Here is a 14,740-nt window from a genome sequence, read left to right as displayed (position 1 = left end):
CTGGAGAGGAATCAAGGTTTTTGGCCAACAGCCCCGGGAGATGTTCCCACCTGGCAGCCATCTTGGAAGTGTGTCTTTCTGCCTCAACGTAATCACTTCAACTGATGCCTGTGGGGATGAACCCTGATAAAATTCCTGACCCACAAAATAAAACTGCTCTTTTAAGCCCCTAAGTTTGAGTTGTTTTTTAATGTACCACCAGATAACTACACTGGCATGTATTAACTTATTTTATTCTTACATTTACCCTTTGAGGGACGTACTCTTAGATATACTATTTTGCTGGTGATGAAATGGACCCAGAGGTGTTAAATAATTTGCCTGCGATCCTACAACTAACAAGCTGGGGAGATGGGAATGCAATCGAGGACTGTTTGATTCCCCACAGACCCACTTAAAATGTTTGAGCCAAATTGTTCATATAGTTTCACTGCTTGGATCTCAGTTATCTTGAAAAAATAAATTTGGGTTAATTGAGTGTGTGGAGACTTTAGTTTTTCAGACACCAAGTGGCCTCTTTTTAATATTAGGATCATGGTTATTCTTAAACAGGTAAGGACTTTTGGAATCACCTAGAAAGTAAGCAGTTGCTTTTCCCTGATAAAGTGCTCACTTATCCATATCAGTTCTCTGGATCATATCTGAGATCACAGAGGTAAACACAAAGAGGTTCTGACTAGTGAGAAATGACACAGAAACCATAACTTGCAAAAGAGACAACCTGTACCAAACCACAACACACAAGACAAACCGTTTAAGCACAGACCCCTTCAACCCCAGCCCATTCAGACCCCTGTGTTCAAGTGAAGTCATCAACTTGATTTAATATTAACTGTATAAGGACTCATATCTTGTAGCAGTCAAAACCGCTGGTCTACGAATTCTGACCCATCCCTGTGCAGACCTGCTCATTAAACCACCACTTTAAACCAGATTGTCTTAAACCACCTGATGATAAACCCCTGTCCCCCCCCCCAAACCCTGTAAATATCCTTCCCCAAATGTTTGAGATACGTCACAATTCTCATGCCATGTGTTCCCCTTGCTACAGGAAGCTACACCTCCCCCCTGCAACAGGTGTATTTTGGTGATCTTTGGTGGGTGGACTTTAGTAGCGGAAGAAAAGATACAAGGAAGCCTAGCTTAGGTAACAGAAACTTAAAAATCAGACATTATACCTCAAGGAATTTATTAGCTTGAGAGGGCCGCCCTAATAGAGCACCACAGACCCGGCAGCTTAAACAACAGAAACTGGGTTTTCACAGTTCTGGAGGCAGGAGGCCCAAGGTCAAGGTGTCAGCTGTTGACTTCCCCTAGGTTTGTAGACAGCTGCCTTCTTGCTGTACCCTCGCAAACTGTGTGTGTGTGCACCTCGGGCATCTCTTTGTGCCCCTGAATTTACTCTTCATATAAGGAGACCAGTCTGTTTAGGTGAGGGCTCATCCCAATGGCCTGATTTTAACTTAATCACCTCTTGAAGGGCTCTGTCTCCAAACACATCACATTCTGAGGTGGTGGGGCTTCAACAGGTTAAATTATGGGGGGAATGCATTTCAGCCCATAACAAGGAATGTAGATGTTTGGGGTCTGTTTCCAGTAGGTAAGCTGGCTTGGGATGCAGGGTACTGGAGTGGTCTTTTCCCCTTGATGCTCTACTCCCATCATTCAGGTGAGTGTGGGCTAGACCTTGATTGAACCTCCCTCGGCTTGAGGCTTGTAAACAACACATTCGATGAATCATGGGCAGGTTCCCTGAGCAAATTTGGCACCATCCAGATTCCCCCCGCACCCCCAGCCACCAATGTGATACAAATGAGAAATAATATTCCCAAGTTCAACACGTCCTGCAGTCAGTCCCTTTCACCCTCAGGGTACCTCTTACTGCCCTTTTCTTAGTCAAATGAAGTGTATCAAATTCAAGTAAATAGAGGTGGTCTTATAGGGATGGAGACCATAGTGCTTCATTTAACACAAAACCAAATAATTTGCAAATTTTAGCTATTTGAAACCCAACTAGTTGTTGGTCTGCATGTCCTCACATCCTGCCGACTTTGGAGATTGCCTGGTCCTTTAATAACTAGTAGAATTGCTACAACATTCATCCCATACGCTGTTGGAAATCCAGTGTTCTCCCCAGTACCTCCAGAGATCTCTAGAAACTTCTATTTCTTCAGGTCACAGCCTGCTTTAATTTCCTGTTTCTTCTGAATCCCCCTCATTCCTTTCCAGCTACAACTTCTTCCCAGAGGACCTCCTCTTTTTATAAATACCAGTATGCCTTTTAGAAGGCCCAGTACTAACCATAAATTTGCATCCTTGACAGGAATTCTCTACATACATGCTCAGTACATTTTGTCAAAATTGAACTGTCTCGTGGTCTGGTGGTGCCACCTTTTCCACTAGCTAACTCTATACAGCTTAATTTGGCTGTTTATATTTCTTTAATTATTTTAATGGGATTGGGGAGGAAGAAGGGTATGCTTGGTTAGTTATCTTGAACTAACTTCTAGTTTTCAAAGACAAAAATATATGTAATGATTCCATTATAAATAAAGGAATTTTAAAGAGCTAAAATTTCCATATCAACCTGTATGATTCATAACATCACACCCAGGGCTTCTAAGTTACAGTTATAAATTTCATTCATTTTCATGCATTATGAAGTTTCTGTAATTAACATTTCAGAAAGAAAAATCTTGCTTCCGTGGAAAGTCTGCATAGTTACCCCGATGAACTTGAAATAGTTCATATAGACTCTCTAGTGAAATAAATATTTCAATCATATGATATTCTAGCATTTCTGAAATAATGTGGAGAAAAGTTGAACTGAAGAACAGGGTATGCAATTTGCTTGTCTAGGTCCCTCATTTAGACATCTGCAGTGTCTGACACACATTAGAAACTCAATATGTTTTTATATAATCAGTGAGTGAGAAAAAGGATTCCGGTTTTTAAATCAGTTCCTATATTGGCCACCAGAGGGCGCTAGTTGCAACGATTAAAAAATCAGAATTCCTAAACATTTATATATAGCATTTTATTGTTATCTGTAGTATTAATTCTAAAATCCGTTTTCATCACACTTTATGTGCAATGTGACTTCTGATATTTCATCTGATAAAGGCACGTTTATTTGAGGCCTACCCTGACTTTTCTGTTAGCAGAATTGCAGTTTCTAGTGTGAATAAGGCTCTAAGGAGAAGAGTCAGATCTTCATCAGGGACGATCTGAGACAGAGAGAAAAAGTTTAGATAGTGGAAAAGGAGTAGAAAAACATAATCAAAAGAGCACAACGAGGGCGCCTGGGTGGCTCAGTCGCTAAGCGCCTGCCTTCCGCTCGCGTCCTGGTCTCATGGTCTTGGGATCGAGCCCCACATTGGGCTCCCTGCTCAGCGGGAAGCCTGCTTCTCCCTCTCCCACTCCCCCTGCTTGTGTTCCCTCTCTCGCTGTGTCTCTCCCTGTCAAATAAATAAATAAAATCTTAACACACACACACACAACTATGAAGAGGAGAAAATGAAAAAAGTGGATGTTTAAAAAAAGTATTGTTATTTATTTATTTATTTGAGAGAGAGAGAGAGAGCGCGCGATCAGGGGAAGGGGCAAAGGGAGAGGGAGAAAGAGAACCACAAGCAGGTTCCACACTCAGTGCGGAGCCCCACGCCGGGCTCGATCTCCACCCTGAGATCATGCCTGCAGCTGAAATCAAGAGTCCGATGCTCCCCAGAGTGCATCTTTTGACGTGGAATTTCCTCATTCACTGGTCCTCAACCAGAGTTTCTAAACTTGAGTGTGGTAATGGGTCCAATGGTGCCCTCCCTGCCTCCGCCAAGAGAGGTCTCCGGAACGCGTGAAGGTGAGCGGAGAGGCGGTTTTCGCAGGTGTCATAACGCGCGGGTCTCCAGCGGGGGGCGCTATATCCAGGGCGGAGCGTCCTTCGGAGACCCGGCGCATGAGCAGACGCACGGCGGGAAGACGCTGTGAAGACGAGGCCGACGCCGGCGCGCGGCCGCCTCGAGGAGCGCGGCAGCCAGAGCTGGAAGAGGCGAGGAACAGAAGGAGCCTTGCTCCGACGGAGTGCTGCCCTGCCCACCCTTCCAGAACTGTGAGAAATTAAGGTCTTTATTTTTTAATTTTTAAAAGTTTTTTGAATGAGCTACCTGGTTTCTGGTAACCTGCTAGGACCGTCCTAGAAACGAATTCAAGTGTGCAGCACGCTCCCCTGGGGCCGCGGGCTCCCGGAGTCTGGGATTCCGTGGGTCTGACTTGGGGCCACGAGTTGGCATTTTTAACAAGTTCTCAGGGGACGGCGGTGCTGCGGGTCTGGGAACAGCGCTTCACCCTCTGGTTTTCCACGCGGGCTTCACACGACGAGCTCGCTTGGGATGCTTTCAAAGTACCCCGATCTTCTGGCTGTTCATTCGTATGTGGTGGGACCGAGGGATCACCCCCCCGCCCCCACACACACACCCCGATGCTAATTAATAGCTGACAACGAACTACTTGAGACCTGCCGTTTACCTGAAAAAGTTCTCCGAAGGAGCCTGTGGTAGGAAACAGGGTCTTTCCGTGAGACCGTAAACGCCGTGGCATGGGGCCATGAATAAGAAGTTAGCCACGCTTCTTGCTGTATTTCTAAGAAATCAGGAACGAAAATAATCTGTGTGAAAAATGATTTCCTGGGGCGCCTGGGTGGCTCAGTGGGTTAAGCCGCTGCCTTCAGCTCAGGTCATGATCTCAGGGTCCTGGGATCGAGCCCCGCATCGGGCTCTCTGCTCAGCAGGGAGCCTGCTTCCCTCTCTCTCTCTCTCTGCCTTCCTCTCCATCTACTTGTGATCTCTCTCTGTCAAATAAATTAAAAAAAAAAAAAAAGATTTCCTAAAATTGTGGAAAGATCTTGACATTACAGTTCATTGCCAGAGGATCCAAGTCAAAGGACCTGCGGCTGTTGGTTGTGACCAAATGGTAGAGACAAAGGGTTTGTTTGGTCCCATTCTTCTCGGCAGTGAGTTCTGGGCAGTATCTCGAACATGGTGCCTGGGACTCGGTGGTGTTAGACATGCACATGTTGTGGGGGAGGATTTATGGCTTAAACACCCGAGACACAAAACAAGACGTTGCCAGCAAGGCAGAGTCGGCACATAGAGGAGTTAAAAAAAAAAAAAACACAGATTTTGTGAAACAGACCTGGATCGGAAGCCTTAGTACTACGTGTATGACATGTGGCAAGTTACAATTTAAATTATTTGCTTTATTATACGTGAATTGGATCCTCATGCTTTAATGATATTCCTCATTATTTTTGTTTTAAGCATGTTTTATTGATTTTCTACCAGAGAAGTTGAAGTTTTATCTCTCTTGGACTTCCTCAACTCCAGTATCCCCACCAATCCCATCAAGCTTCTGCTCCCATCTTCCCAGTATCACGTATTTTTCTGAAATCAGTGTTCAGGATTTACACTATTTTGATTATATAACTATGGTTCACAGCATTATCATATAATAAATATAGTGTAATATAATTGCAGTTTCTTTCTTTCATATTTTTTGTCTTCCCCAGAATTTAGAATTGCTCTGATTTTTTTTATACACTTACTTCTTCCTCAGATATTCTGACAGAATGGTAAATGTCCTTTCTGTATAGCCACACGTATTAGATCATCTATTAATCATCTATTATTCCCCACCTGGAAACAACTTTCTTAGAACCTATCGTCCTACTGCTCCAGTCTGGGCTGGTTCATCTCCAGGCCATGGCCATTCAGGACCACTCATTTGCACATTCCCCTCACCACCCTCCAGTGTTTAACTCCTTGTTTCTTGGATCCTGTGACTTATGGCTTGCTTCTTCCTTTTGTTTCCTCCTTTCTAGGAGTCTGCACACTACGCTTCCCAGGTACCTTTGCCTACGGGCTCCCTCTTAGGTGCTGTTGTTAAGAGGCTTTTGTGAGATTTAAGAGGTGGGCAGAAAAGGTACACTCTCTGCCTCTGGCTTCCACAGTAGCAACTGCTAGGGGTTGCCTATGATTGCTGTGGAGGTTTTGGGGTTGTGGCAGTTGCACACCAGTGGCCCAGGAAGCAGCAGTAGCACCTCTTTGGTATTTCCACTTCTGCTTTGTCTGGGGAGCCTTCTGCTGCCGTAGGCTGCCATCTTGTAAAGAGAATAAAGGAAAGTGAAAGGCTCATTGATTTGCTGTTTATGAAGTTTATAACCCAACACAACTCTTTTTCAAGGAAGTCAAGTCCAGAGAGAGTAGATAGAAAATCAGTTCACCTCACCAATTCTGGACTGTGTTGACAGGATTTATATAAACTTTACTCTATCATTCTTGAATAAGATGATAAATTACATTTATGTACTGTGTTTTTTTACATGAACTACTGGAGACAGAAGCTAAGGGAACTTGTTGAATTTGAAATAGATTGGTAGCATCTACAGAAAACTTGTTTATGACACAATATTTTGCGTGGCCAAGACCCGTGCTTCAGCAGGAAAATGTCAGATCTGAATTGGAAATATGGATTTGAGGCCATTTATTTCTCTGTGTATGAAAACATACTAGTTTTACTCTCTATCCATAGTAGATTATACCTTTACTCTCTATCCATAGTAGATTATACCTTTTAAAAGCCATGGAGTCTGGCTTCAATGGATTCATCACCAGGTTCATTTCTCCTTCTGTTACCCAGGGAGAGAGAGAGAGTGAGAGTGTGTGTGTGTGTGTGTGTGTGTTAACTATGTAACATGATTAGTGCTGAGTACTGTGCCCATGTGGTTCACTGGAATTTTTCCATATTAATTACTTTACACATCAATAAAGAAACAAAGATAAAGGCTGAAGAATTAGAGCCAATTCTCATATTCTTTTCAGTACAGCACAGTTTTCCCCTAAATTGGCGAAGTTAAGAAAGTTGGAAAACCCTCAAAAATGCTCTGGTCCACAAGAATTAGATCATTCGGAAGAGATTCCCATTCCAAGCCATCAGGACAACGTACATTGAACAAGGACTAGATTTTTTTTTTCTTGACTCTGTGTCTTGAAAGGCATATTATTTTAATAATAATATTCTTATTGTTACAATAATATTGTTAATATTATTATGATGATTATAGTTACACTGGAGTGAGACTTGTATTCACTTGAATTGGGCCATCAATGTAAACTTTTCTGTGTGTTTTTATGGGAATCTAAGGTGTTCGTTTCTTTGTTTGTGCAGAATCTATCTCTAACAGATCTAATGTGATCTGAGTTTCCCCAATTTGGCATAGAGAAAAATATATTAGTTGGGATGAGAATTAGGAATCTAGCTCCCAGTCAAAGCTAATTCTTGCATATGAGTAACTTTCTAGGAAACTTACCCACAGAAATGTTCATCCACAGTATTGTTTATAATAATGAAATTTGGAAAATCACTAAATTTCTAACAACTGGGAATTGTTTGGTATATTTACATAATGGAATTTATGCAGCCACTTAAAATATTGCTGTAGAATCATATATACTACCATGAGATAATGTTTTCATATGTAGAGTTTACTTCATATAGTAATAGAGTTCATATACTTCATATAGAAGTAGAGTTACTTCATATAATATATATTTTGGCAAATGGCTGTTAAACAGCTTTATCAGTTTCCAGAAAACTCTTTTCAAAAAAGTAATTATTTTTCACTGAAAGAAAACTAAATGAATGTGCCATCCTAAACATTATAGTTTTAGACTAGTGAACACTCACCAATTTTCTCAACACAGTAGTTTCTAATCAAATAATACCATATGGAACAGTGAAGTGGGCACCATATTTGTTGATTCCAAAGTGATTGCTTTGTGTAAGTTCGCTAGTCAAGTGGGATAAAGATACAGCATTTCTATGTCACCAAGGGCTAGTAGCTTTAGCCTTTATTTTTCCCTTAAAGTGGCTTTCAGTATTATAAGTTATTTCTAAGTCTGATTTCAGTGTAAAATAATAACCACAAATCCCCCCAACTTTAAAAAGTTGGTAAAAAAAAAAATGGTACCCACAGAATTTATCTTCTAAAAGATTACTCCTTCCATACTATCCCTCACTGACACCCACTATCAACATCCTTCTTCCTCATTTTGAGAGAATAATCTTTATTATATTTTAATCAATGTACAAACCAAATCATATCTCTTCAAATATTATTGTGTTGCTTATCTAATTTATTTTAATTTTTCAGTTAGCAATGTGGAAATTGTTTGGGTATCATAAGTTGGCATGAATTGTGTCATGATTTTTCCCATCGAAATCAATGAAAATGTAAAAATTACTGTTTTTCTCACTTAGCAAGGTTTTCCAGAACTAAATAATGTTACGCACGGGATAGGTGAATGATTAAATTAAACAAAGCAGGTTGCAACCTACAGGTAGCAGCAGATAGACATAGTAGAAATATATGCATACACATATAAATTGTTCCCAGTGATTATGGTGTTGTTTATGGGTGCTTTAATTCTTTGAATTATATCCAACTGGTTTGTACCTGCTTCCTTCTGTCTTTTATTTGCATAAGTGGCAAGTGAATATTTTGAGATCTAAACTACCCCCCCGCCACCTCCCATATATTTTATTCCCCAAATGCTTTATGAGATTTACCTTCATGCCACAGGGGTGGGCTGACACGTAGTCGATTTTTAACTTTTGTATTTTTGAAGTTAAGGCCTGCAAAAGCACAGTTTAGAAGACTGTATGAGCAGTTAGAGCCAGTTTCTGCTGCATAAAGATTGGATATCTGCCTTGACTTTGGCGGGGCAGAAGACAATCAGGGAGAACATGAAGGTGATGGGTCCTAGATGGGCCACGTTCAGAATCTGGGGGGAGGAAAAGTGATAGCATCCTCTGATACATTTGATGGTTTCAAAGCAGGAAAGAACTTCTTGCAGAGGAATTCAGACTCCCAGGTAAACAGAGACCTCTGAAATAACACGAGCTATGCTCTTGTGAGATGTTGCCATAGAGCTTGTCACATTTGGATGATTATTGAGGGACAGAAAGAGGGAGAAGGTGAGGGAAAGGGACAGGCCTAGTTTCATCCTAGACTCCCCCCCCCCCCATGAAACAGTATAGCTTTTATTGCATCTTTAAAATATCACAAATAAGTCTGAAAAATCATCTGGCTTCTCGCTGTTTCTGCAGATGGACAACTCAGATCTTATTCATCAGCCTGCTGAACTGTTCCTTTTTCAGAAACATAGATACCACCCCAAAATTTTCTGATATCCTTGTTTTTAACAGTTGTGGCTTGCTGAATCAAAGCAGCTGAGTTCGATACAAGTTCAATGTCATTTCCTTCAAGAATTAACTCATCTTTTTGGGCTTGAGATACAGAACAAGCAACACCTGGCCTCATCCGAACCCTACGGATATATTTTTCACCCAAGAAATTTCGTATTTCAAAAACAGAACCATTCTCCTGAATAACAGCATTGATGGGGAAGTGAGCATACACAGACCTCATCTTGTATCGGAAGCCCAGTGTAACGCCCTTGATCATGTTCTGCATGTGACTACAGATGGTGTGAACCATAGCCAGTTCTTTTCTGATCCCCCACCACTTGTCAACTCGGAGCCTCTTCTTTTTCTTTCCAAGGAGACTGAGTTCTACGTTGATGTGGTTGAAGTCCCTTCGCAGGGTTTCTCTGGGGCCCTTCACGATCACCGTGCGTCCCTTCAGGGTGATGTCGACATTCTCCGGGATGTCGCCCATCTGATTGCTGAGACTGGTCTTCATCCTCGCAGTAGATGTGGCAAAAAGAGCTCATCCTAGACTCTTGACAATACTCCAGAGATTTCCATCTCAATAATGGATTAGTGAAGATCTGGTTCAATACAGGTCATCTGATTTTAGTAATGTACAGAATATTATCTTCAAATAGTAATAATGGCAACCAGCATTGCAATGCACAAAGATAACTTTCCTGGAATTTGCCTGGTTTCGGAATGTGTTTGTAGTTGCTCTCAGGCCACTTTACAAATAAACAAAAGTAACAGTTTTGAAAGCTCAGAGATTCACGAGGCTTTGTTTCTATTAAAAGCTAATCTGAGCAAAATATACCAATCTAGTTCCACATGAGGTTGAAATGTGACTTCATTTCTAACCTGCCAAATAGCCTAATTTAAAAAATAGCATTGCACAAATAAAGTATCTCTTTATGCCTTTTAGTAATGAATTCTGTGTTACTATTTACATCTATTTAAAAAAATTACAACTCCAGGGTAAAAAATTTGCAAATATGCATTGACCTTATTTCTTGTGTTGTTCTGCCTTCATTTCTGTCCCAGTTCATTCTGCTGCTGCAGCCCTTAACTCTCTGCTCCCCGGCTGCTGCCGCCTCTTACTCCAGCACGGGAAGTCCTCCTTTTCGGGTCCTCAGCAGCATCCTGGCTGCTGGTGAATTCACCCGGGGATCCCTGCTTGGTCCTAATCTGACTTCATCTCCCATTGACATCTGACATTATGGTTCATGCCTTTCTTCTCCTCCTCCTTCTTGATTTTATTTATTTATTTGAGGGGGAGAGAGTGAATGAGAGGGAGAGAGAATCTGAAGCAGACTCTGCATGGAGCACAGAGCCCCACCCGGGGCTTAATCCCACAACCATGAGATCATGATCTGAGCGGAAACAAAGAGTTGGATGCCCAACAGACTGAGCCCCCTGGGGTGCCCCATCATGCTCTCCCTCTTGATGTTCCATCCCTTCTGTTTTGTCTGCCGTGCTTTCTTGGATTCCCCTGCTCCCTGCACTATTGTTCTTAATCCTTCTTCTTCTTTTTTTTTTTAAAGATTTTGTTTATTTATTTGACAGACAGATTACATGTAGGCAGAGAGGCAGGCAGAGAGAGAGGAGGAAGCAGGCTCCCTGACCGATTCGGGGCTCGATTCCAGAACCCTGAGATCATGACCCAAGCTGAAGGCAGAGGCTTAACCCACTGAGCCATCCAGGCGCCCCTGTTCTTAATCCTACTTAAGAGCTCTCTTTTTTCCTTTTCCCATTCCTTAAAAATTGACCATCTTCAAACTTGTATCTTCAGGGTTTTTTCTTTTCACCTATACTTTCCCTGAGAAATGTCATTTATTTTCAAGTCTTTAATGATCATTTATAAACTGATTATTCCCAAACATGTATCTCTAATATAGCTTTTTCTCCTGAGCAGCAGACTCATGTATCGCGCTGTTGACTGGACATCTTCATGAGGATCCCCGTTGTCTCTCAAACACTGTATGCCTAGAACAGAACTCACCCTCCTCCACAAGCCTGTTTCTCCTCTTCTTTATCAGGGTCTGGGTACCCCAGGTGATGTAGTGACCAGCTAGAGCCCCGCATATTCCATTGAATTCCTTCCCCTCCCTGAATCCCCATCTGTGTTAACCGATTTGTACTGCTACAACCAAATTCCATCATCTGTGCTGTTTAAACAATAGGAATTTTTCCTTCCCATTTCTTTAGGCCGGGAAGTCCAGGATCATGGTGTTGACAAATTTGGTTTCTGGTGAAGACTCCCCTCCTGGCTTTCAGACATCTGGTTTCTCTCTGTGTCCTCACATGGCAGAGAGTGAGAGAGAGAGAGAGAGAGTCCAAGTGCTGTGGATTCTCTTCCTTTGAAGATACTAAAGCCATCAGATCAGGACCCCATCCTTATGACCTCATTTGACCTTAATTACTTACTTCCTTAGAGGCTCCATCTCCAAATCTAGCTGCACTGTCTTTTAGTATAGGAATTTTGAGGGGAACACAAACATTTGGTCTATGACATATCAATCACCAAAATGTTTCAAGTCTTCCTAATAAATAGTGTGTGAAACACCTGCTTCTCCTGCCTCCTACCATCATGAATCTAATTCTGAGCACCGTTATCTCTCACCTCATTTACCGTGGCAAATTTACCAGCTTCCTGTCTGCCCCTGTGTCCTCTAGTTCTCATGCTGCAGCTAAGGTCCAAATCTGATCACATCACTCTTCTCTGACATGGTTCCTATGCCTCTCTGTTACTCATGCAAAAGCTCTGATTCCTAAATCCTGCTCACAAGGCCCTTTGTGAACTGGGCCTTGCTTGCACCCTGGCCTCCTCTCTCACCACTTCCAGGCCCTCCCTGACAGCTCCCTGCCTCCATGGAAACAAATGGCCACAAACCTGAATGATAGCCAAAACATTTAACAATTACAGTGCTTGTATACATAAATAAATGAATAAGAATAGGAGAAATATATTTCTTTCTTTTTTTTTTTTTAAGATTTCATTTATTTGACAGTGAGAGAGACTGTGAGAGAGGGAACACAAGCAGGGGGAGTGGGAGAGGGAGAAGCAGGCTTCCTGCCGAGCAGGGAGCCTGATGGGGGGCTCAAACCCAGGACCCTGGGATCATGACCCGAGCCGAAGGCAGACACTTAACCACTGAGCCACCCAGGTACCCCGAGAAATATCTTTCTTATTCTCTGCCTAAACTAAAGTTTATGTCATAAAAGAAGAGCTATAAATTCTAGTGTAAATCATTTACCTAGTTTCTTTAATAATTCCCACAGTCTTTGTTGATTTTAGAAAAAAAAAACTTTTTGGCAGCAACTGAGTAATTCATGTTTCTGTCTGAGCTATGATTTAACACAGGGAGTGACATTGAGGCCTTTCAAGGACTTTTTCAGCCCCTCTGGTGCAGCCGGAAGTGCCCAGGTTGGGTGCATACCCAACTACCAGCATTTCCCACGTGGCGGGATCTGGAGAGCCCTTGGGCCGGCCCCACCCACAAGGCCACCAAGAAAGTACATGCCCCCCATGTACTTTGGTGTCCCAGCCCAGGTCCATGCTGAGCCGTGCAGAAAAAGGGGACCTTGGTGCTTTGACCATTGGCTTGGTCAGCTGAGTGACCCCCTGGGGCCACCCCTCCCTGCCCCATCAGTGCTTCCAGAATCTTTGTTTATTTTTTAAGATTTTATTTATTTATTCGACAAAGAGAGAGAGACACAGAGAGACAGAACACAAGCCAGGGGAGAGAGAAGAGAGGGAGAAGCAGGCTTCCCACTGAGCAGGGAACCCGATGCAGGGCGAGATCCCAGGACCCTGGGATCATGACCTGAGCTGAAGGCAGAGGCTTAATGATGAGCAATCCAGGAGCCCCCTTTTAAAAAAATATTTTATTTATTTATTTGAAAGAAGAGAAGGAGGACAAGGGGCAGCAGAGGGAGAGGGAGAAGCAGACTCCCAGTTCAGTGGGGAGCTGGAGACGTGGGGCTCCATCCTGGGACCCTGAGATCACGACTTGAGCCAAAGTCAGACTCTTAACCATCAGAGCCCCCAGGGCTCCTCACCAGACCCTTTTCTTGCCTTTGTGGCCCCAGCAATAACGAGCCTAGATGTAGGAATGAAGGGTGGGTGAAGTGACTCTGTACCAGCGTCTGAATGGGTGCCTTTCAGTGTGGGAGGGGAACTCAAGCCTTCAGTAGCGGAGGAAGGTTCTGCTAACGAACCTTCTTTCTTTCTGGTAGGGAATACTTAAATACAAATCCCCTCGGGGTGGCCTAGGGAGCCCTCTATGGAATGTTCCAGTCTGTCTCACTGCTCTGTGTCATTTTGTTTTCTAAACGTGCCCTGTATTGCAGGCAAACTGGATCACTCCTTTTTACATACGCGTACACACACACACACACGCATACACGCATACACACAGGGTCTTGCCTTTTTGACTGCATTTGGCCGGTTGCCTCTTACTGAATTTTTTTCCCTCTCTCCTCCCCCTTGATTCTGCTTGTTAATATTTTATCCTTCCTTCAAGGCATATTTGACATGCTGCCACCTCCTATGAAGGGATTCTTGATCCTGCCAACCGGATTATAATCGTTCTCTTATTTGAACTTCCATTTAGTCCTCATATGACCTTGACCCAACTGAGTCTTATATTTTAAACTATCATTTGCCAACTCTTATTTTTCAATTGTCTTCATGTTTTTAGACTAAAGCTCTTAGAGAGAAATAGGTTCTATTTTCCCTTTCTATCCATGGAAGATCTTACTATGGGACCTGCCACCTAACAGGTATATACCCCTTTTCTGGTGGGGGTTGGAATTATTTTTATGTAATATGTGAAAGTGTGAACGGGGGAAAATTTTAGACCCAATGTGAAAGCCACTGGAAGAAATGTTTCTGGTTTCTTTATTTCTCTAAGCCTTAGATGCCTCCTCTTCTGAAATGGGGTGGTAATGATGTATGGCTCATTAGGTTGCTCTGTGGATTAGGTGAGATCCTACATTACATAGCACAAGGCAGGAAGTGACCAGGAAATGGAAGTCCTTCTTCTTATCACCTTACTCCATAGTAAGATCTTCCTAGTAGATGAAGATCTGTCCAAGGATGGAAAAAATCTGTTAATCAATTCTTCCTTCTTTCCCTGGGGTTAGTTGCTTATTCTTTCATTATAATATTATATTTCATTATAATATACTTATATTTATGGAAGTTTGCAATGTGCCAGGTCTGGGTTAGGGCCTGAAAATCCCATGCTTGGAATAAATGCCAAGTATGATTCTTGCCTTCACTCTTGCTCAGAGTCCAGGGTGAGAAGGGATATTTATCCAGCAGTTCTGCAAGGAGAGGTGCATGTCTCCTTGGGAATCTGGTTCAAGCAGCCTGGTTTAGTGAAGGGAGGTGTCCCTGGAATATTCAACCACAGGAGCCAGCCGCCTGGGGAAAGTGTGCCCAGGGGACAGTTTGATCAGGGTGGGGACAGAG

The 14,740-nt window shown here is 42.7% G+C and overlaps 1 protein-coding gene across 1 annotated transcript; it reads right to left on the bottom strand.

The window, feature by feature from the left end:
- Window positions 1-9,079: 9,079 nt before the first annotated feature.
- On the bottom strand, window positions 9,080-9,762 carry LOC101670800 (60S ribosomal protein L9-like). The gene has a single exon (XM_045085373.1). It carries the CDS (start codon window positions 9,752-9,754, stop codon window positions 9,176-9,178), a length of 579 nt encoding a protein of 192 aa, XP_044941308.1. The 5' UTR covers window positions 9,755-9,762; the 3' UTR covers window positions 9,080-9,175.
- Window positions 9,763-14,740: the final 4,978 nt, after the last annotated feature.

The sequence above is a fragment of the Mustela putorius genome, unplaced genomic scaffold, assembly GCF_011764305.1.
Source record: "Mustela putorius furo isolate JIRA1106 unplaced genomic scaffold, ASM1176430v1.1 tig00000854_pilon_pilon_pilon, whole genome shotgun sequence".
NCBI lineage: Eukaryota > Metazoa > Chordata > Mammalia > Carnivora > Mustelidae > Mustela > Mustela putorius.
The sequence above is the reverse complement of the archived record's forward strand: the minus strand, read 5'-3'. Positions and strand labels throughout refer to the sequence as shown.

Bases quoted from the DNA above. Each gene is read 5' to 3' on its own strand.
- LOC101670800 (XM_045085373.1), bottom strand. From the start codon at position 9,754: ATGAAGACCAGTCTCAGCAATCAGATGGGCGACATCCCGGAGAATGTC.